We start from the raw sequence: 22,723 nt of genomic DNA, 5'->3' as shown, positions 1-22,723 counted from the left end.
TTACAAACTTTCTAATGCCTTGTACAGAAACTATTTGTACTACTGTAGAAGTTTGGTATCATTCCGGGCATTATTAGTGGGGTAATTTACGAGATACAAACGTGGATCCATTAGCACCTGCACTAAGCTAACCAGCTGATAACGCTAACTCGACCAACGTTATAACAAGCTTATGGGGGGTTGTTTGGCTCGAGGTCAAGGTGCAAAGCAGCCTAGGGTGAAATTACTCTGAACCATCACTTTAATATGAAGCTGGAGCCTGAGAGCGGTTAGCTTAGAGGAAACAGCTAGCCTGGCTTTGTCCAAAGGTAGCAACATCCGCCTGCCAGAACCTCTAAAGCTTATTAGTTAAGAGAGTATTCAACTGCTCTGTCATTGCACTTCTATAACATGGACAGTTTCTAAACTGATGCAGCAGAACCAGAGCTACCGTCTTTTTTATTTCATGCATTATTCTTCCTTGTCAAAACCAAGGGGGTAAGCTTCGCGTCAGAGCTCGAACCTCCTATGGCACCATTTTGATGCTACCAAACGATCACCCCCCGTTAGCATTCCATTGACTGCTATTCATTTTGACGTCACTTTGACAGCGAATAACTTTACATCTGAAGCGTTTATTACATTACATTACATCTGAAGCGTTTATTTGTCCATTGTTTATTTCTAAAGAAACACGACAATGTATAAAAGGCTCCATTACCTTGTACCTCACGTTATGGCTCCGTAGCAGACGTTTTTGTAAAAATAGGCTAACGATTGTGTCATAACCACGCAACTTACTATCGCATAGTAGAGGAATTACCGTATAGTACAGGAGAAGCTTGCAGGCAGTTTGGACTTACATTAGCTGTTTAAGTTTAATTACTAATGTTAACTAGCATTTTAGTTAGCAATAATTAGCCTGTGCCTATGTTATCTCCTTACATATACCTACGCTCTCCATCTCTGCAAGATTGGGAATGATTGAGATTTCTCTTGGCACAGCTACCAGAAGATTTACAGTCTCTCTCAGTTGGAGGCTGCGCAGTAACGCTCAGCGCTCACCGGAAAAGTGCTTCTAATATCCTTCACTGGTCTCCATCCAGAGCAACGGGATCTGTTGGTCCATTTTATATACAGTCTATGGTCAAAACCTGGCTGCGTTACCCACAATGCTAGCTCTGGGGTTTGTTATGCTAGTAGTGGCTAATGTAGCCTCTAGTTGCTAGCCTCAAGCTGAAATGAGTAGCTACAGAGCTTACTTCTATCTAACTCCACAACCCCTGATTCTTTTCACTGTCAAACTTGTAGTCTTCAGACCCAACCAACGCTGACTCATGCTACGTTTACATATGGCCGGCTATTTTCATAAACGGACATTTCAACCTCTCCGTTTTCAAAAATAACATTGTGCACAGCTGTCAGTTTTCAGAAAAGTGTTCGTTTACACGTACCTTTGTATATATGCCGTCAATGCCGTCAAGAGCATGCCAAACCTGTAGGTGGCAGTTAGTGTTGTTTTTGGCGGCCTGTTTTAATTTTAGTTTTAGTCTAGTCTTTGTATCAAGCTGTCATTTTAGTTTTTATTAGTTTTAGTCACGTTCATACTCTTTTTAGTCAAGTTTCTGAGCATTTTAGTATTATTTTAGTCAGAATTATCATGACTATTTTAGTCTAGTTTTAGTCGACGAAAACTGATGACATTTAGTCTAGTTTTAGTCAATGAAAATTGTATTTTAGTCTCTTTTTTAATGCAATTCTATTTAATCCAGTCAATATAGTATAAGTACCTAGTAGTATAGACAAAACCAAAATGTTGGAGTGAGAGTCAGTCAGGTAGGAACTAAGAACCCACACACTCTCTCACACAAACAAATACACACACACACACACACACACACACACACACACACACACACACACACACACGTTTGTCTCAGTCGTTTTTTAGCTCCAGTAGCTAACGTCTAAAGCTAATGTTAAAATGAGACACATTAACCACAGCCTCATAAGTTGGCATTAGCTTTCTAAACTAGAAAGTAACGTTACGTTGACTTGCGTAATTGACCTACCTCAATTTCATTATGGAATGGCTTGAGATGTCTTTTAAGGTTTGTGGTGTTTTTTCCTGTAATTTTGTAGCCACATTTCTCCCCATCTTTTTCCACAACACATTCCGTTGTCTTTTCCACTTCTATGTAATTAAAGTTTTTCCAAACGCCAATAATTCTTTTTCTCCCAAAGACAAACTCCGGCTGGTTGGCCCCGGTCCCAGCTTTCTCTGTGTCAGACTTGATTTTGTTTGTTGTCGTTTACGCTCGTCTCACTCTCTAACTCACCGCTGCATCTTCTAAATTAAATAATGCTGCGACAGGGCTTGAGGAAGTGATGTCGCCTGCGTCTGCGCATTGCAACCCGAGTGCAACCTGACGCAGCCCCTGAAGTGAATGAGACACAGGGAACAGAAATACTGCAAAATAATAACGTGACGAAATAACCTTATAACATTTCATCTCGTTTTGGTCAACGAAAATGAAGAGACATTTTAGCATAGTTTTTATTTTGTAAACCACATTTAGTCTTGTTTTTATTCGTCAACAACATTGCATTATACATTTAATTATAGTCATCGTCACATGACCAGCATTTACGTTGCGTCTCGTCTCGTTTTCGTCATGTGACAAAGGTTCGTTGACGACGATATTTAATCATAATTTTCGTTGACGAAAACAACACTAGTGGCAGTGTAACGAGAAGCTCAAGCCCACGTTAGCCAATCAGAATCCCGAAAATCGCAACAACAGCAACGAATCACTTCCTCTCTCTTCTCTTCCTCACTTCCTCGGCTGCCTAAACCTCCGTTTGTCTCAGTTTACATGCAAACGTGCAAACGAAGATTTCCCAAATCTCCACTCAGGCCGGAGTTTTTAGAAAGAATCGTTTTCAGAGGCGAATTCTCCATTTGCGTGTAAACGAAGGTCACAAACGAAGGGAAATGGCTCCGTTTTTCAAAATAACCATGTACAGTATGTGTAAACGGGGTATCAGGTGACATCACTTGAGGTCATTTATCAGCCTTCACACAGCTCCCTCAGGTACCACAATAGGCTTTACACAACTTCCACACATGCAGTAACGTTAGTGCTCCCCAAACTGACTCTGACGTGTAAAATCAGTGGAGTTCCCATTAGACATGTTATCTTGTTGTATATATTTGTTTTCTGTACAAAAACCAAAGCGTTCTTCATTTGGATCTCAAACAAGATGAAATGCGTGAAATTAATTAGCTTTAGACTTCTAAAGCTCATAAACACGTTTTAGCTTGTTTTTGGTGGTTTTAGTCAAATTTAGAGTTTTGAAAGTGCTGCTTAGTGGATTTTTTCACTTTAGACAGAGCCAGGCTAGCTGTGTCCCCCTGCCTCCAGTTGTATGCTAAGCTATGCTAATCTGACTGCAGCTCCTGACTTGAAGCACATATAATAGTGGTATAAATTTTCTCCCCTCACTCTTGAAAAGAAAGTGAATAAGCAATTTTCCCAAAATGTTGAACAGTATTTCTTTGACTTTTAATGAGGTTAAAGAGGTTAAAAAAACAAAGTTATCTGTTGGTCAGGACTCAGACAATCAGAGATGACTGTCAGCTTCCAGCTAGTAAGAGACACACATCCACACTCCGACTATTATCTGGAGTGTTAGAGGAAAGCCAAGAGAAAGGAGCATCTCTAATTGAAGTGGACAGACAACAGAGGCCTGGAGAGCTGGAAGAGCGAGCCTCACCGCTCAGGAGGACCGACTCCCAGCATGCATCTGGGTTGTCTGCCTGCACTCCTTTCTTCTTGTTTTCTCCATGACAACACTTTGATTGTCTCTCCATCTCTTCCCCTCATCTCTCTCCAGCCAGCCACTTTATTTTTTTTTAGCAGGCCTCACTAATGGACTTGTTACCATGGAGATTGCTGCCCATGAGATTTTACCGTATTCTGGTTGAGGACAGAAATTTCAGAGTTTTTGCTGTGGGATGAATTTCTCTTCTATTGCTTTTGCAGTCTTATTATGCACATTAATCGTTTTTTGGGCAAAGCATTCAGAAGGCTTCCTGTCATGGTCTGAATGAGCTGAGGCGATACGTTTTGATGGATAGATGAAAGAGGCGGAGGGAAATCATTTTTCAGCACACAAAAGTGAAAAGATAGTTATTATTCCAGTGTCAAGGTATAATGTATGCGTCTGCGTCAGAAATCAAAATAAGCAAGAAAGAAGAAAGCATTTCAGAGTATGCTGTGCCCATATTATGCTCATTTTCAGGTTCATAATTGTATTTAGAGGTTGTACCAGAATAGGTTTACATGGTTTAATTTTCAAAAAACACCATATTTTTGTTGTACTGCACATTGCTGCAGCTCCTCTTTTCACCCTGTGTGTTGAGCTCTCTGTTTTAGCTACAGAGTGAGACATCTCACTTCTGTTCTATCTTTGTTGGGAGTTGCACATGCTCAGTAGCTAGGTAAGGACTACTAGCTAGAAGCTAGCGCTGCTAGCGGTTAGCCACCTCGTTCTCAATGGCAAAACACTGCTACAACACTATAGAACTACTTACATGTCCCTCGTCTGCAGGTATTCCACGCAAAGTTGGAAGTGCGCCCTCGTTTAGAAGAAAAGTGATTAGCACACACCAAATGTTTCGGCCGATGACATAGACGGCCCTGCCGATTTTGACCAGCTGAGAGGAGACTGAAGGCAGGATACATTCAGAAACCGTATCTCACTCTAAACAGCATGGATGTTTTTTTTTCAAAGTTTGTATGTGTGTGGAAGCACCAGAGACACAACATAACACCCCAAATCCCAGAAAAAAAGTGATTTTTTCATAATACTGGCACTTTAACTCACAATAAAAACTAAACTACAAAAAGACTTCTTTCTGTAAAAAATCGAATATAACTATGACATGACACTGTCATGAACGTGTCATAAACGTTATAAACAAGTCATAAATGTTTATGACTTCTGTCATCAAGTGTCATTCGGTTTTTGTCATGACAAGTTGACCTTGTTTGGGTTGTCTTGATTATGACAAGTTGACATTAATCAAAGAGACATTACCAGAAGTTGTCTTGGTCATGACAAGTTGACATTAAATTTGTTTGGGATGTCTTTGTAATGACAACTTGACATTAACCAGGATGACATTACCAGAGGTTGTCTTTTGTCATGACAACTTGACATAATGTCATCCTGGTTAATGTCAAGTTGTCTTAATAAGGACACTCCAAAGAAATTTTATGTCAAGTTGTCATGACCAAGTAGAGTTTAGATTCTCGGCCCGAGCCCGACCCGAGGTCCGGTCCGTTATTTTCCGCCACATCCTCGGGCCAGGCCGGACCCTTGATCAAGCAATTTTTATTTTTTTTTATCCATTACCTTATTATCCTATTTGGGTGGGGAGAAAGCTATGCCATAATCAGACATATTATAAATATATATATATAGGCTATATAAAAGTAACAAATGTGTACAAAAGTTAGGCTGCAGTTACAAAATGCAGCACGTGTCATGCGCGGAGTCTCCTCCTCTCGCACGCATCACACCGGGAGCTTGAAGATGTAAAGAAAAAAAGAAAAACAGGAGAATTAACTTTGAGCAAGTGTGGAGGAAAGTCGGAGGTATGGAAGCAGTTTAAACAAGTCGTGGGCAGTGACAACAATATGTTGTTCATCATTGTTTCTATTTTTTTTTACGTTTCTTCATTCAGATCCATTTGCGATCCGTTCCATTCTAAACAAACAGCGCAGTTTACATGCTTCGTCCTTGTTGTATTATTCTAAACAGATTTCTGCAGTTCAAACAACTCTGAATTGTAGTTGAGAACGTCAGTTATAACGGCCCACGTATTAAAAAATTGTCGGGTTTAAATCAGGCTCGGGCTCATAATTACAGTTAATGTGTCGGGCCGGGCCGGGCTCAGACGCAACGTGCTCGGGCTCGGGTAGGGTCGGGCTTGATTTTTTTGGGCCGATCTAAGCTCTATGACCAAGACAACTTCTGGTAATGTCACTTTGATTAATGTCAACTTGTCATAATCAAAACAACCCAAACAATATCAACTTGTCATGACAAAAGCCGAATGACACTTAAAGACAGAAGTCATAAACGTTCATGACAGTGTCATGTCATAGTTATGACAGTGTCATTTCACGATTATGTCGATACCTTCAAGTAAAGTGTTACCAAATCTGAATATAAAAGTTTGGTCAGTCTAAATCCAGTTACATCAAGACAAGCAAATCAATTGTGTAGGGATTGTTCAGAGTTTTTATGACTATATTTTGGTTTATTTATGTGCTGAGAATAAAGTTAGACATACTAACTGCAGGCAGCTGCATGAGTGATTTCACTAAATCTGACTTTATGATGCAACACGCTGTCAATTTGTTCTCACAGCATCTTACATGCCTCTATGGAGTTTGTACTGGGTCATTTTCATTTATAGTCTCTCTGCATCTCAAAGCTCCACAGAAAGTTTGGATATCCACTCTACAATAATGACCATTTTTACATTTTCACATATGTTTATTGTCTTTTTTCACGTCTGTTCTAGGTGGCTAACCAGGTGGTCCAGGCCCTCCTCACACAGAAGGTTGGTCTTTGTCTCAGTAGCAATGTTGCATCGTCAATCCAGTCAGCCATTAGAAACCGTCACAGAAATGAGGATCACTACAGTATGATGAGTAACCGCATGTCACTAACAGGAAGAAAGATTAGCAGCACATGTCTTACCTCACAAGCTTCGACAGTAAAAGAAAATCTAAAATCCTTTGAGGTTCCTTTTGTTGGTGCAAAGATTTCAAAGTAAGTGTTGCTGCTGTGAAAAGTGCAACTTTAAGTATTTTATCATCCATAAAGCATGACCAAATCAATTCTTTTTATACAAGGTATGGTCCACCAGACATGGACTCGAGTTAGACTTATGTCATGGATCTGATGACTTTAGACTTGACCAAATAAAGTCTTATCTTAAAATACTGACTTCAACATCAATGATTTGGGACTTGACTTCTAATGTGAAGATTCACCAGTGATCTGTGTTTATAGTTGATAGTAGACATAGTAGCCCAGGTTTTAGAGCACTGTCATGTACATCTTGCATGAATACAACATTGTGTCCTGTTCCTGTTAAATTAGCATCTGGTACAGGTAGTTCTCTGAAATATCCCTCTCAGTCGCAGTGATATGTCCGTTTTTCTCCTCTTTGCGGGTTTCTAGGACTTGAAAGAGGAGTGTGTGAAGCTGCGGACCCGTGTGTTTGACCTGGAGCAGCAAAACCGCATTCTGAGTGTGCTGTTTCAACAACGTGTCAAAATGTCCACGATTCCTGTCTCCCAGGTAGGAACACATGGCACAATGGATACAAACGGGCACTGACTCTGCTCAAGGCTGTTTGAAGTTTTCATGAGAAGTGTTCTACTTCAAAAGGTTACTAACATTAAAAAGGACCGCAAAGAGAGAGAAATCTACCCAGGGTGCAATTCAATTTGAATGGTTGGGATGTACAGATTTACTGTCTGATTAAGAATTGGAAATTTATTCATTTGGGCCTTATATTTTTCTATTCTTAAATAGTGTGGTTATTTTCAAAGTGGTATGCTTCAGTGCACTGTCGGTCATCAAACAAGCATAACAGTCCCTTACCACTCTTCCTTTATACCAATCATGTCAGAATTTAGCCAAATAATGAGCCTCTTATCCAGCTATGCTGCAGGCCTGCACATGCTTCTCTAATTGGAATGTTGTCAACCAGAGAGCGCCAGGGATAATTGGTTCAAACCTATTGTTAGCCTACATGTTCAGTTGTTGAGCTTCACCACTAACTGTACTATGGAGTTTTAAAGCTGCACTAAGCAGTATTTGTTTTAAAAAAAATTATTAAATGACTAAGGACTTTGACAGGTGTCGCAATTAGTGACAAATTCACAGAGAAATTCAGCATTTCCTCTCAGCACTCCGTAGCATTTTAACATGTTTTTGCTCATTGTTTTGGTTTCCTGGCTTGCAGACTTAGCTCATATTACGCATCACAAAAAGTATCTATTTACAACAAATTAATCTCTAACAACCCACTGTACGCTACATGCTCAGCACCAAAGGGCAGACAAACAAAGTTAGCGACTAGCTGGTGAACATAGCGGAGCATTTAGCAGCTAAAGAGACTAATATTTTGCTCATGCGTTGGTGGAGACCAAAACAGAGCTATAAGGAGAGTGAATATTGGGACTTACATTTGTCAAGTAGCCAGAAACACAACTCCAAATGAATGCTAATGTTGCTCTGGTGGATGTGTAAATATTAGCAGCGAAACGGTTAATAAAAATTCACGGTTCTGTTTATACCACGGTTTTCGGTTTAGCCTTAACACAATTCTGGAACAAGAACATAAACACTTCTTTATTGAAAAAACTGTATTAAAAGAATAGAAATGCAGCTTTGTTATTTTTTTATATACAAATGGCCACATTATAGACTAAAGCAATCAACATAAAGGGAAGCATAAGCTCAACCAGCACTAGACTTTTTCTTTTAAACAATAGCCTTTTACATTATAGTTCCTAATGCAATATCATTTGTTCCACTTGAAATTAAAGTGCAGGTTTTTTTGTAAATACAATGAAAGGAATATGGCTGGGTGTCTTATAAAAAGGGAACGTGTCAGTGTGTTAGAGGCTAAGGCCATCAACATAAAGTGCAACATAACCCGAACGCACTGTTTTCAAAAACAAACTGCTCTGTTCATTCTATTTTCATGTTCCTCTGCAAGAAAAATACAGTTAGGGATTTACTGTGTTGCTGAAATGTCGGCGAGAGCAGATTATACAGCGGCACAAGTAACGTTACCTGATTCATCTGCTGAAACCCTGCATATCTTTTGCTATGAACCCACCCAATGCTTTAGTTCTGGATTGCTCTATTTGAATCTGCATGGAGAAGCTGTTTAAATGCTGCGGGGAGAAGGAGCTGCCCTTTCTACCTGACTCTCTCCTCCATGTGCTGTCAACAGACACATTGACGTGATGTCTCTGTAAATGCGCCCTCAGAAACTATATAGCTAACAAATAGACTTGTTCTGCACATCCCTACAGCAGAGATGTGTTGCAATGGAGAGAAACATGTGTCCTGAACTTACTGCATGACTCTGAAGTCAACTAGCCAGCTCTACCATGAATAGTGATGATGGATAATGCTTTTGATGGACAGATGATTCTTCTTGCATTCTGAGCTGAATATTGAGAGAAACCACTGAAGTGGTTGGTCGAGCCCAGCTTGTTAGCCCTTCAGTTTTAAAGAAGTCTAAGCTGTAATTGACTGAAAGGATATGGACTGCAATGATGATCTCTCACTGTCATTGTACCAGTCAATTACAAACCCAAGACACACTGTGCTGTTGAATAGCTACAGCTCTGCATTACTGGTGCATGCCTTCATTATTTGTGCTCCAGTCTCAAAATCTTTTCTTGTTTTGTTGAGTAGGCCCTCACTCCTCTTAGCTTTGTTGATTTTATTCTGTATTTAGACAGGAGACAAGTAGCAACAGAGACAGATTAGCCCAGCGCTATGGTTTAGATTGTTTTCTCCTTCAATTAATTTATTGAAAGCATTTGACATTGACATGTTCAAGGATTTCAGATAGAACCTGTATCAGGGCCATATTTAGTTCATTGTGTTATACGTCACTATTTTTGGTAGCCTATTGTACTTAAATGGCCAGTATGTACTTAATTTTCTTTAGTCATTGAAGCCTCTATGTTTACAGGCTTGTGGTGATGCGCAATGTGCTATAGGTGCCTAAAAAATTCATGTTTGGTACTGCCAATTTGTTTTGTTTTGTCATGGTTCATGTGTGCAATAAACATTACGCTTCGTGAGAAAAAAATCGTGGCAGAGAATCGTGATATCAATTCTAAGCTAAAAAATCGTGATTCATATTTTTCCCTGAAACGTGCAGGCCTACTGTGTGGACTAGCCAGACCTAACCTCCTCCACAGCGCTGTGAAGGAGGGTCTGGCTATGCGAGACTAATTGATGAAGGCAGAGAGATACATGTTTTCTCCAACGATCACAGTGCACTGCAACTCCTTTACGCCTCATTACCATGTAACTGACATAGCTATATTCCAAACTTGAAATGTAATTATTCTGGTTGTATGACTGGATTCACTTTTCAGTAAGTAGGTAACAGCTGGCAGTTCACAGACCAGCTGTGTGTTTAAAGATTGCTCAGAATCAATTCAGGGTTGCCAAATCTAATGCGTTTGGTGTTGGACACCTTCTTTGAGGCATTGTGTCAAACTGCTGCGCAAACAAATGATATGCCATATACGTGAGCAACAAAGCCATTCTTGGATGAAAAACACACCTACACTACACAAGTTATAGAAGATACAGCTGCACACAGGCCAATTCTGAACATCAGGCTTTTTTCACATTTCAGCATCGTTCCATAAACATTACAGAGAAACACGTTTTTCATTGCTTTAGGTGGCAAAGGCGAATTCACACACTTTCACATTGTTTCATTAGTATTTGGCTGTTTCTCTCCTCTAACAATTCTCAAACTGTTAAACAGTTTGAAAAGTCCATCAAAATGCAAGTTTTAATGGGATTGGATTGAATTGAACTGAAAGCCTTTATTGTCATTGTACTTTACAATACAGCAAAATTAGGAGTGCTACTCCACTGGGTGCATACAATAAGGCAAGGCAAGGCAAGGCAAGGCAGCTTTATTATTATTATTATGAGAAATTAACATTTCCTCTTTTGCTCCAAAAAACAACCACATCAGTTTTTTCTTATTAAAAAAAACAAAAAAAAAAAACAGGCAGGACCATATTTCTTTACCATCTCATCCACCACGGGCCCCGCAGGAACATGTGACTTTGTACTCTTGTTAACCATAACAAGAGTAGAAGTACTTCTCTTTGCCTACAATATAGCCGTCGCTATAAGGCTTAGTTTAATCAAGGCAAACTTTACAAAATCCTAAACAGTTCCAGCTGTAGAAGAAAGGTCTTCAGCCTTAATTTGAAAGAACTGAGAGTGGCGGCAGACCTGCAGTTTTCTGGGAGTTTGTTCCAGATATGTGGAGCATAAAAACTGAACGCTGCTTCCCCCTGTTTAGTTCTGACTCTGGGGACAACAAGCAGACCTGTCCCAGATGACCTGAGAGGTCTGGGTGGGTCATAGTGTAGTAGCAGATCAGAAATGTATTTTGGCCCTAAACCGTAGTGATTTATAAATCAGCAGAAATATTTTGAAATCTATTCTTTGGGGCACTGGAAGCCAGTGTAAAGACTTCGGAACTGGAATGATGTGATCCACTTTCTTGGTGTTAGTGAGGACTCGAGCAGCAGCGTTCTGAATCAGCTGCAGCTGTCTGATTGATTTTTTAGGGAGACCTGTAAAGACACTGTTACAGTAGTCAAGTCTACTGAAGATAAAAGCATGGACAAGTTTTTCCAAATCCTGCTGAGACACAAGTCCTTTAACCCTTGATATATTCTTAAGGTGATAATAGGCGGACTTTGTAATTGTCTTAATGTGGCTGTTAAAATTCAGGTCTGAGTTCATGACTACACCAAGATTTCTGGCTTTGTCTGTTGTTTTTAACATTGTCGTTTGAAGCTGAGCGCTGACTTTTAATCGTTCCTCTTTTGCTCCAAAAACAACCACCTCAGTTTTTTCTTCATTAAATTTCGTCTTAAATTAAATTTCCAGTCGTTAATTTGTTCAATGCACTTAGTCAGTTGTTGTATTGGACTATAGTCCCCTGGCGATAAGGTTATGTAAATTTGTGTGTCGTCCGCATAACTATGGTAACCTATTTTGTTGTTTTCCATAATCTGAGCCAATGGAAGCATGTAGATGTTAAACAGAAGAGGCCCCAGAACGGAGCCTTGGGGAACTCCACACGTCATATTTGTATGCTCAGATGCATAATTACTTATAGACACAAAGTAGTCCCTATTTCTTAAATAGGATTCAAACCAGTTTAGTACTGAGCCAGAAATGCCAACCCAGTTTTCCAATCGGTCTAGTAATATGTCATGGTTGACCGTGTCAAATGCAGCACTGAGATCAAGTAATACTAAGACTGTAGTTTTGCCACTATCTGTGTTTAAGTGGATGTCATTAAAGACTTTAACAAGAGCCGTCTCAGTACTGTGGTGTGGTCGAAAACCAGACTGGAAGGCATCAAAACTGTTGTTTAGTGACAAGAAAAGGTTGAGTTGTTGAGAAACCGTTTTTTCAATGATTTTACTTAAAAATGGAAGGTTTGATATCGGCCTATAGTTGCTCATTAGTGACGTGTCTAGATTGTTCTTTTTTAAGAGTGGCTTAATGACTGCAGTTTTCAGGACCTGTGGGAAGATACCTGAGAGAAGAGACGTGTTTACAATCTGTAGTAGATCTGTAGCCAAACAATTCGAAACATTTTTGAAAAGGCCCGTTGGTAGAATATCAAGGCAACAGGAGGAAGTTTATGTTTATGTTGTATAATGTCCTCCAGGTTTTTATGATTAATCGTATGGAATTGTGTCATATTGGAATTTGTTTTGCCTGGACCCAGACTCTTGGTAGGCGGTGTCTGACAGCACCACTCCCCCAACTGGTGCCGTCAGACACCGCCTACCAAGAGTCTGGGTCTGTCCGAGGTTTCTTCCTAACAAAAAAGGGAGTTTTTCCTTGCCACTGTCGCAATAGCTACTGCTAATGCTTGCTCTTGAGGCAACCACTGTAATAGTTGGGGCTTCGTAAAGTACAGAGTTTGGTCTAGACCTACTCTATCTGTAAAGTGTCTCGAGATAACTCTTGTTATGATTTGATAATATAAATAAAATTGAATTGAATTGAATTGAATTGGACACTGTGACAACACATATCCTGTACTTGATATGGAGGCACTGACTGTCTAATTTTCTGAATTTTGTCTTTGAAGAAGGTGGCAAAATCATTGCAGGCCTTGGTGAATAAAAGTTCAGATGCTACTGGTACTGGAGGGTTTGTTAACCTATCAACAGTAGCAAACATTGCACGTGAATTATTATTGTTTCTGGCAATAATGTCCGAGAAGAAGGACCGCCTTGCATTCCTTAGTTCCAAATTATAAATGTGAAGTCTCTCTTTATAGGTATTATAATGGACCTGGAGATTAGTTTTTCGCCTCCTGCGTTCTGCTTTTCGACACTCTCTTTTTTCTGTTCTTACCAGTATGACATTTCTCAATGGAGATCTTTTCTTACCAGAGACAGCTTTGACTTTAGTGGGAGCAATGGCATCAATAATATTTGTAATTTTATAATTGAAATTGTCTACAAGCTCAGTGAATGAGACCCCTTGAGAGGGCGAGTGTGGAGGAGAAAAGCTGAATCAATGTTTCACTGGTGTTTTCAGTGATATACCATTTTCTTATAAAATAAAATAAAAACAGTAAAAGAGCAATGATCAAATAAGTGCAAGTGTAGAAGTGCAGGAGGTGACAGTAAGTGACTGGGTTTGTCCAACTACATTTGTTTAGGGAAACTATTGCATTTGGGAAGAAGCTATTTTTAAATCTGGTGGTGCTGCATTGTATAGACCTATAATGCCTACCAGAGGGTAACAATTGAAACAGGTGGTGGCCAGGATGAGTATTGCCCTTGATGATGTTCTTGGCTCTTGAGAGAGTGCGGCTGAGTGCAATATCTGACAGGGAGGGGAGGGGACAACCAATGATTTTTTTCTGCAATCTTAGATAAAGGCAGATTCAGGTCATTTGAGACTTTGGCTGTCTAACAACACTTCTTAATGGTGTACATGATGTCATTTTAACATGACTTGTGGTAAACATTATGAGTATCCAAGGGTACATTTTACAGTTCATTGTGAAGTGAAGTTAGATTGAAAGACATAGTAATGGCTTAAATACAAAATGATGTGTGTCTGGCCAATACAATGTTGGTAGTTTTTCAGCCAAAACTTTTCAAAACTACTCAAATTCAATGAAATAATCCTTCCGTCGTTTGTCATAATCATTATGCAGAAGGCAGGCGAGAAGTTGCTTCGTTTCTAAAGGTCTTTCAGGTTGTCGGGGGTTCTCAGCATGATTCCTCTCCTCTGACAAACTCACGCTATCTGTATTCAGGGGACCAGTTTGATGTCACAGACAGAATTGGTAATGAACTCAAATCTTGGATAAAATGTATCAACACTCCAGAATTGTCTTTCTCCAGCTTCATGGAAGTTGTCATGGAAAGTCTAGGAATTCCCATACCAGGCCATTAAGTATGCTGCAAGCCTAGCAGAGCAGGAAGTGCTGTCATCTTAAACCTTTTCCGTAAAGGTCAGACTTGAAGACTCTGTTGAAAGAGAAAGAGGGATTCTGTGTTTAGTAGAACCGTATGTACATATCACTGCAGAGCTGTTTCTGCTGGAAAGCTTCTGTATCTTACCTCAGAGCCTGATTAAATAAGGTCTAATCATTAGTTCACTGTTGAGCAATTTCTTGAAAAGAAATATTGCTTAATGGAGCAGTAACTCGTTGCTATTCAATTCCTCAGATAATTCTGTACATATTTATCAAGGGAAAGACCGTTTGACCTGCAGTCTGATTCTCCACTCCGCTGCCAAACATTTCCTCTGATTAAACCAGCTCTTTCCTCTTATTAAACACTCTGTACAATAGTCATTAGATCATTCTCAGGCTAGAAAATAGACTTTAAGGTCATCCGTTGGTTACTGTGGACAGTGAATTCCAAATCTTTCGAGATCATTTCACTGTTTCACTGGGCAAAATGGATTTCATGGCAAAATGGATTTCATGTGCCAAATGCTGCCTTTGATTCACTAATGCAGCATTCCCAGCTATCCAAGAGGCTGCAGCAGTAGTGAAATAATTATCTTGCGCCTAAAGCTTGAATATTAACTACTGTTGTTATATTTTCGTCTCCAGCAAAGTCACAAACAAAAGTTTTGAGAACAAGCCTCGCATTTAAATCATTGATTTCAAAGTTTGGGGTATTTCAATTGTTGGGTTCTTTCGAAAAGTTCCACATGTGATGTCGTGCTGGGACCACTCGCTGTGCAGCTAAGCAACACTTGGTTTGTGGTGATGACTAAAAGATGGATTCACTAAAGGCTGGGGGAAAAAAAAATTCTGTCAGCTTCCAGCTGAAACAGGTTGATGAAAACCAAGATAGTAAAGTTGCGAGTCATAAAACCAAAACGATGAGTAGAAAGACGCTAAAATATTCAGTAGTTTATTGATTAATGCATCTTTAAGGCAACCATATGTGAATTTCTTAAAGCTGATCTTTTATGCTTTTCCATATTTTCTGTCATATCTGTAATGTTACAATGTCAGATTTTCATGTTAAAATGTGGCCAGAGCTTCAAATAATAAGGTAAACGTATTTCAGAGAAATCCCCGTGAGCAAAAACCCACTGTTCTGAATGCTCATGTTCTAGTATAGTCACAAAAATACAAGCTCAGTCAGGAACACTCTCCTCATAGATTGAACCGTTTATTGCAACAAATGGAAATACAGTTATGCTTGGCGCTGATGGCTCCGCTCTTAATAATACTTCCTAGATCAGCCAAGCAGCATGCTAAGCTGAAACAGGGAACACCATGCAGAAACCCCCTGGGTATAAAAGAGTAAGCCAAAAGAAAGACATTGAAAAACATTTTAAACTTTGAGTAATGTTAGGACTCTGAACTAGGAAGGTGGAGGGTGGGGTGGTGGAGGCAAAGTGTTGCCAGCGGCAGCAGTGAGTGAGGCAGCGTCAGTGTATCAGGGACCAGTGAGGAGGGAGTCCCATTTGAAAGGACCGGCTTGATGTGAGAATGGCTGGGATTGCTGTGTGTCTGATAGGGGTGATGATTCAATCAGCGGGCGTATGACTTCCATGTCCTGCATGAATTAACGCTAAGCTTAATTATGAATCTGAAAACAGTATATAATAGGTCACCGCACAGCAACCGCCCTGAAAACCGTCTACCTGCAAGAGAGTTGCAGGTAGAGTGTTTTTTAAAGTGGTTCCTGCTGCCCCGTGGTTACCACCAGAAGTTCAGCATGGTGAAATAAGCTTAGCCAAGGTTCAGTCAAGAAGACTCTCTTTGTTTGTTTGTTTCATTCATTCCCAATCTCTCTGTCCCCTCTCTGTCTCAGCTGACTATGGGCGTTCATTCTAAGTTCAACCAACCAGATGTTTGCCCCGATCTCCCTAAGCCTCCCTAATCGTATTGCCTCTGTCAAACTTCTCCTCTGCTGCTGTCAGTTGTCATTTCAGTAGAACCGATGCGACCCTCCTCCACCTCATTCACCTCATTCACCTGGGGGACAATTCACTTTGTTGAGCACCATGTAATGCATTTATTATTCATTCTAATGAAGTCTCTCCTGATTGAACTGTGCACGGCAGAGCAGAATCTGGGCGCATTCACGTGGGCGGCAACCGCATCCTACCTTTACCGCCCCAAACCAAAACCGCTTCCCCTCTGCCGCCTTCGCTTCAATGAAATGACTGGAGGCGGCGAGTTACCACGCGGTTGTGTCAAAGCCCCTTTAGATTTTGTTTCAGCCCATTTATTCAGTTTCCCTGTGTCAGATCCAAAGGGGATAAGGGAAGGGGTGTAAAAGCATGCACTGCCGACACATACCAGTAGTCTTTTTGATTCCATCACCAAATGGCACTGAGACATTTTCATAAACTAGAGTGGGTTCAATGTTCTTACGTGGCAAACAGCTTTTAATTCCCTCTCAATTCTTCTTTCTTTTTTTTTTTTTTAAAGTAGAAATACCATGGGGGCTGATCTACTCTAAACCTGTAGTCACAACAGCCATTTTGAATTTATGCCACACTCAGGACGGGGAACTCTACCTGAAACATTGCTATATACTGTCTATATAAAACTTATTTCAGCATATTGTAATTGTTTGTACTAGCTTTCAAACATGTTTTTGGTGTCTTATCTTAAACACTTTTTCTATGTAGAACACATTCAATGTGCCAGACGTGGTATGACTGGCATTACCCCTTTTCTCTAAAGGCCTGGCTCACCTTTCTTAGTGATGGGCATAACCTCTGAGATCAAATAAGCACTGCAACAAGAGGACATGGCTTTTTTTACTTCCACAAAGTATGAGCAAAATCCATTAGGCTCTACACTGTGTTACCGCTGCAGAGAGAACAACACAAAAAAAATGAACTCATTTCGTTGTCCCTATCAGTGATCATGGAGGGTGTTGAGATCAGAGACATCACACAACACTCTGGTTGTGTATCAGTTAATGTTATCAGCCAGATAATGTTAATTTGTTTTTCCATGCAAGTTATGCTTGTTGGATTCCTTAAACTCTGTCTAACTCTTTATTGGATTTGGGCAAGTTTACACTTCATTTAGCCCTGCCAACGTTACTCAATATGGTGTTATGTTTGCCAAATACATTGGTTAGTCCTCGCCCTGAGAGCCTTTTCTCTTGTAACGTTAAAAGTAAAATGTACAGTTTGCTAATGAGTCAAACAAGGTTATGTTAGAAAGATAAAGAAGTCTCACCCTACATTTTTCCTTCTCATCCTTTTATACATAATAAAAAAGTTGTGTTCAGACAGAAAGCAAAGCGGATATTTGAGTTATTTCTGCTTATTGTTATTCGCCCCGTGCTGATAACATTTTCTCGTCACAGTGGCTGAAACTTTCCACTGAAAATCAATGATTGCCAGCTAGAAATGAAAAGACTGCTTTTGTCTTCTGTCTGAAATCATTGATCCATTGTACAGACGAGATCTGACAATGTGTTACTTTGTTTCTATGGTTACACTGTGACTAGATGTTTTTAAGAAATGGTTGGACTGTTTACAACAGCAACATTGTCTCCCTGTGTCTCTGTTCCAAAGAGTCCTAGCTGTTAAAGTCTGGTGGCTGTGTGACAGGGTCGTCTGTCACAGTGTTATTGGAATACAGCGGCAAAGCAACACTCTAGAGACGTGCGACTGCAAGGTTTTTAAACAGTGACAGGTGCCTCTTTCCTCAGATATACTTCCTGGGAGGGCTGCAGCCAAAGATAAAGGCAAATATATAATAAAGTCACATTTCTTTGCCCCCTTGGAAGCGCTGTAAACGACATTTGATTTTGTTGCTGTGTGAACTCGTATAACAAAGTCACATTTATTTACTCTTTTTGAAGTGTCTGAAGATGCATTCACTTTTGCCTGGAAGGAAGATTTACAACAGACAAAATGTGCAACACAAGCAACCGCTTTGCTCACTGGCCTCTTTATGTAAGGTTCATGCACACTTTTTCTGCTTGCACTAAGCTCTGATTTAAAGGTCCTATGACATGCTGGTTTTTGGATGCTTTTATATAGGCCTTAGTGGTCCCCTAATACTGTATCTGAAGTCTCTTTTATATAGACCTTAGTGGTCCCCTAATACTGTATCTGAAGTCTCTTTATATAGACCTTAGTGGTCCCCTAATACTGAATCTGAAGTCTCTTTTATATAGGCCTTAGTGGTACCCTAATACTGTATCTGAAGTCTCTTTTATATAGGTCTTAGTGGTCCCCTAATACTGAATCTGAAGTCTCTTTTATATAGGTCTTAGTGGTTCCCTAATACTGAATCTGAAGTCTCTTTTATATAGGCCTTAGTGGTCCCTTAATACTGTATCTGAAGTCTCTTTTATATAGGCCTTAGTGGTCCCCTAATACTGTATCTGAAGTCTCTTTTATATAGGCCTTAGTGGTCCCTTAATACTGTATCTGAAGTCTCTTTTATATAGACCTTAGTGGTCCCCTAATACTGTATCTGAAGTCTCTTTTATATAGGCCTTAGTGGTCCCTTAATACTGTATCTGAAGTCTCTTTTATATAGGCCTTAGTGGTCCCCTAATACTGTATCTGAAGTCTCTTTTATATAGGCCTTAGTGGTCCCCTAATACTGTATCTGAAGTCTCTTTTATATAGGCCTTAGTGGTCCCTTAATACTGTATCTGAAGTCTCTTTTATATAGGCCTTAGTGGTCCCTTAATACTGTATCTGAAGTCTCTTTTATATAGGCCTTAGTGGTCCCCTAATACTGTATCTGAAGTCTCTTTTATATAGACCTTAGTGGTCCCCTAATACTGTATCTGAAGTCTCTTTTATATAGGCCTTAGTGGTCTCCTAATACTGTATCTGAAGTCTCTTTCCCAAAATTCAGCCTTGGTGTAGAATTACAGCCACTAGAGCCAGTCCCACAATGAGCTTTCCTTAGTATGTGCCATTTCTGTGTCTGTAGCTTTAAATGCTATTGAGGAGGGGGGGGCAAGGTGGAGGGTGGGGGTGTGGCCTTGACCAACTGTCATGCTTTGCTTGTTTTCAAGCCATGATGTCTCTCTCTCTCATGGGTGGGCCAAATTCTCTGGGTGGGCAAAGCAGAGAAAGGGGAGGTAAACTTTCCCCTTATGACGTCATAAAGGGAAGATCTGAGCTTTCATTTTCTCAAAGTCAGAGCAGGCTACCCAGGGCTCGGTTTACACCTATCTCCATTTCTAGTCACTGGGGGACCATAGGCAGGCTGGGGAACTCACATTAATGTTAAAAAAACTCATAAAGTGAAATTTTCATGCCATGGGACCTTTAAAACAAAAACTTGAACTTGAACTTTATCATGAGATTTGTCCAGGAATTTTGGACTGGGATACATGATAACCTCTGTGGGATTGCAGGGAGCCAGGTTCCATTCAGCCAAAGATGATTTGTCCTGGGAGATGGGTCAATCCTAAATGGGATGGATAAGCACATAAGAAGCTGGGTCCAGACTAGTTTAATGATAGCCAGACTGATTCTTTTAAGAGGACGGAAGAATGAAGGGGTGCCGTCAATCCAGGAGGGGGCTTGTGAGATGGCTAGGGTGGCCAGATTGCCAGGTTGGATGTCTATACTAGAAAATGGGGAACGTACCTGAACTTTCTGGAGGACTCCTAAGAATCTTTGTGCTGGGGAGAGTTTATAGTGTGTCTGTTTTGTTATTATGCTGTTGTATGGTTTTGAATATTGTAGTTACTGTCATCTTTTCTTGATTTTTGTCTGGGTGGGTGGTGATGTTGCAAATTGTATTTTTTCCACCACAACCGCAGTCCTTCAGCACACCTCACCAAACAGAGCTACTAGCTAGTGCCAGTTCCCCCCCCCCCTGCTTCCCTCCTCTCTCTGTATGCTGACACCAAAGTAAACAGCAGTACATCCAGTTAGCGCCCTGCAGGTTTAACACAGCGCAGCAGCGACAAGGGAGGGCAGAGGGGGTGAAGGTGACATGAAAAAGACAGACAGCACGGTGTAGATGAGCAATAAGTATTAATAAGACAAGGAGTTGGATGAGGTGGCAGTCGGTGCATGTGATAGTGACTGAGGTGAGATCAGTGAAGGTGGTAAATGTTTCAGAGACTAGAGTGGAGCAGAGCGAGTGTAACCTTGCTTTGGGCGGCGCAGGGGGACGCATGGACGAATTTTGATGAGATTGTGAAATTTAAAGTGAACTCAAAAGTCCATGGAAGCTAAAGTGCATTGTCCTTGTGTCTGAATGGTCTGTTGATCAACAGCCTGGTTCAGTGGCAGGGAATCAGAAAATGGCTTAATAGTGAATTACCACTTTAATATCGCGGACAAGCCATGATTTTACACTTTTTTCCCCCAGGGTTTTAGGTGAATACTGACCAGAAAAAAGAAGAGTGAAAACCAGCCACGCCCACTCCCCTCTCTGTAACCTCTCCAGAGTCGGGAACATGGATGTATAATAAGAACTGGATATGGTGACACCCCTCAGCATTGCAGCCATTTTTTTTCCCAGTGGCCGAAAAAATCCCCCTGCGGCCCAACATTTTTTTTTCTCCAATAGGCCACAATTGTAAAAGAGATGTCTGTAACTGTTGACAGGACACCTCCAACTGCAAACAAAGTTCATTATCACACATTTTATTCTGAATTTTTAATCCATGGACTTAATATATTTGAAAAACCTTGGGCCGAGAAAAGCGTTTTAAAAACCTGTGATGTCACCACAATGTAAAGTCCGAGTGGGAATTTGCGGGCGGGGCCAGCGAGAGAAACACTACTGCGCACGTTCATCCGCATATTACAGATATGATAAACTGACTGATTTTGCAATCCGGTATCTAGTTATAATTATACATCCATGGAAGGGAGACGATGTTTTATTTAGGAGGCAGATCAGCCAATAGCAGAATTCAACCAATAGAGAGCAGTCTCTATGTATATTCATAACACAATATGTAGAATTCAAATACTTTGCAATAAAATGTCAAGATTTGGACCTGAATCCATCAGCAACACTACTAAATAGCCATATACGTTTGTTAAAAAAGCTGAAAAAAATGGTTTGTGGTTTAGTTACTCTTTAAGTAGTCTCGCTTTGCCAGACCTTCCTCCACAGCGCTGCGGAGCTAAGCGCCGGACAGAACAACGGCGCCTCTACAAAATAGTCTCGGGAAGGAACTTGTTTTAATGGAACACGTGTACGTCCAAAAGTAGTTTTAGTCGTGCAACAGAAAACTGGACAGATAGTCTAGCTAGCTGTCTGGATTTACCCTGCAGAGATCTGAGGAGCAGTTAACCATAGTCCTCAGAAATCCACCGGAGTTTAAAATTACAACACAAAGCAAGAGGAAGGTAACGGACATCCGGCTGAAAAGGACACGCGTCGGAATTTCTGGCGGCAACAGAGCAATCCTGGAAATGGAAGCTCATGGATATAGACTACTCTTTAAGAAGATTAAAGTATGCGGGTGAGTGGGCGCCTGGGTAGCTCACCTGGACGAGCGTGCATCCATATACAGAGGCTCGGTCCTTGTCATTCCCCCTCTCTCTCCCCTTTCCTGTCTAAGCTGTTTATCAAATAAAGGCCTATAATGCCAAAATAATTATCTTAAAAAAAGGAAAGAAAAGGATGCCGGTGAGTGTGTACAATTCAGTATGCTGTCCTTACAAATCCAACCTTCTCAGTATGCTATGGTACGCCTTCCTTGCAACGTGAGTAACATAAATTCCAAAAGTTAAACTAGAAAAGTGAGGACCCCTCAGTCCACTGCTGGGCACATGCATGTCTGAGTACTCCCAGTACAGCGTGATAGTGCGAGCTGCCAGTACAGTTAAGTTCCTAGAGAAATCTCCAGAACTGCCAGGGTTAGCGGTTAGAGTTCCATTACGAAATCTTTCATAAAAATGTATGAAGTCATGGTGCTGTGGGGTGCCTGGGATAAAAGCATCAGCATAATAGCATATGCTCTGTGGAGAACCCTTCGTAAGCTGTAGACCCACCAGCTGACATAGTGCTGTTATTATTCTGACTGAGAAGGCTGGATGGATGCAGGGATGCAGTTGTATGATTTTATCTGTTGTATTTCAAATGTTATTGAAATTATTATAATAATGTAATTTGCTGAAATGCATGCTGCGCACTCGGCCCTATTCATGCCACGCACCATGGTGCGTCGAAGACCTTGAAATATACACAGTGATATTTAGTGGATACAATCCCTCCCATGAAGCTCTGTTGTTATTCTTTAAGGATAATTTCCACAAATCATAACTTATGACCTGTCCCATAATGCAAAAACAACGAAAAACGCAATAATAAATGATAATGACAGTAATAAGTATATGAAGAAAAAGAAAAAAACATAACTCACATGGCACAACATACAAATGGATGCAG

At 40.5% G+C, this 22,723-nt stretch overlaps 1 protein-coding gene and 1 long non-coding RNA gene across 9 annotated transcripts in view; one reads left to right on the top strand and one right to left on the bottom strand.

Annotated features, from left to right (window-relative positions):
• Window positions 1-22,723, top strand: part of LOC116043209 (nck-associated protein 5-like) — a 100,566-nt gene that overhangs the window by 51,876 nt on the left and 25,967 nt on the right. For all 8 annotated transcript variants that reach the window (XM_036004040.1, XM_031289774.2, XM_031289777.2 and 5 more), the window contains 2 exons: window positions 6,578-6,616; window positions 7,243-7,362. In XM_036004040.1, coding sequence (XP_035859933.1) covers window positions 6,578-6,616; window positions 7,243-7,362 — 159 coding nt within the window. The remainder of the gene's footprint in view (window positions 1-6,577; window positions 6,617-7,242; window positions 7,363-22,723) is intronic.
• On the bottom strand, window positions 263-10,936 carry LOC118495561. Its single transcript, XR_004898016.1, has 3 exons — window positions 10,835-10,936; window positions 4,887-4,893; window positions 263-273 (listed from the first exon to the last, which is right to left on the bottom strand). It is a non-coding gene; the product is annotated as an uncharacterized LOC118495561 (long non-coding RNA).

The sequence above is a fragment of the Sander lucioperca genome, chromosome 8 (assembly GCF_008315115.2).
Source record: "Sander lucioperca isolate FBNREF2018 chromosome 8, SLUC_FBN_1.2, whole genome shotgun sequence".
Lineage (NCBI taxonomy): Eukaryota > Metazoa > Chordata > Actinopteri > Perciformes > Percidae > Sander > Sander lucioperca.
This window is presented reverse-complemented; position numbering and strand designations above follow the sequence as displayed.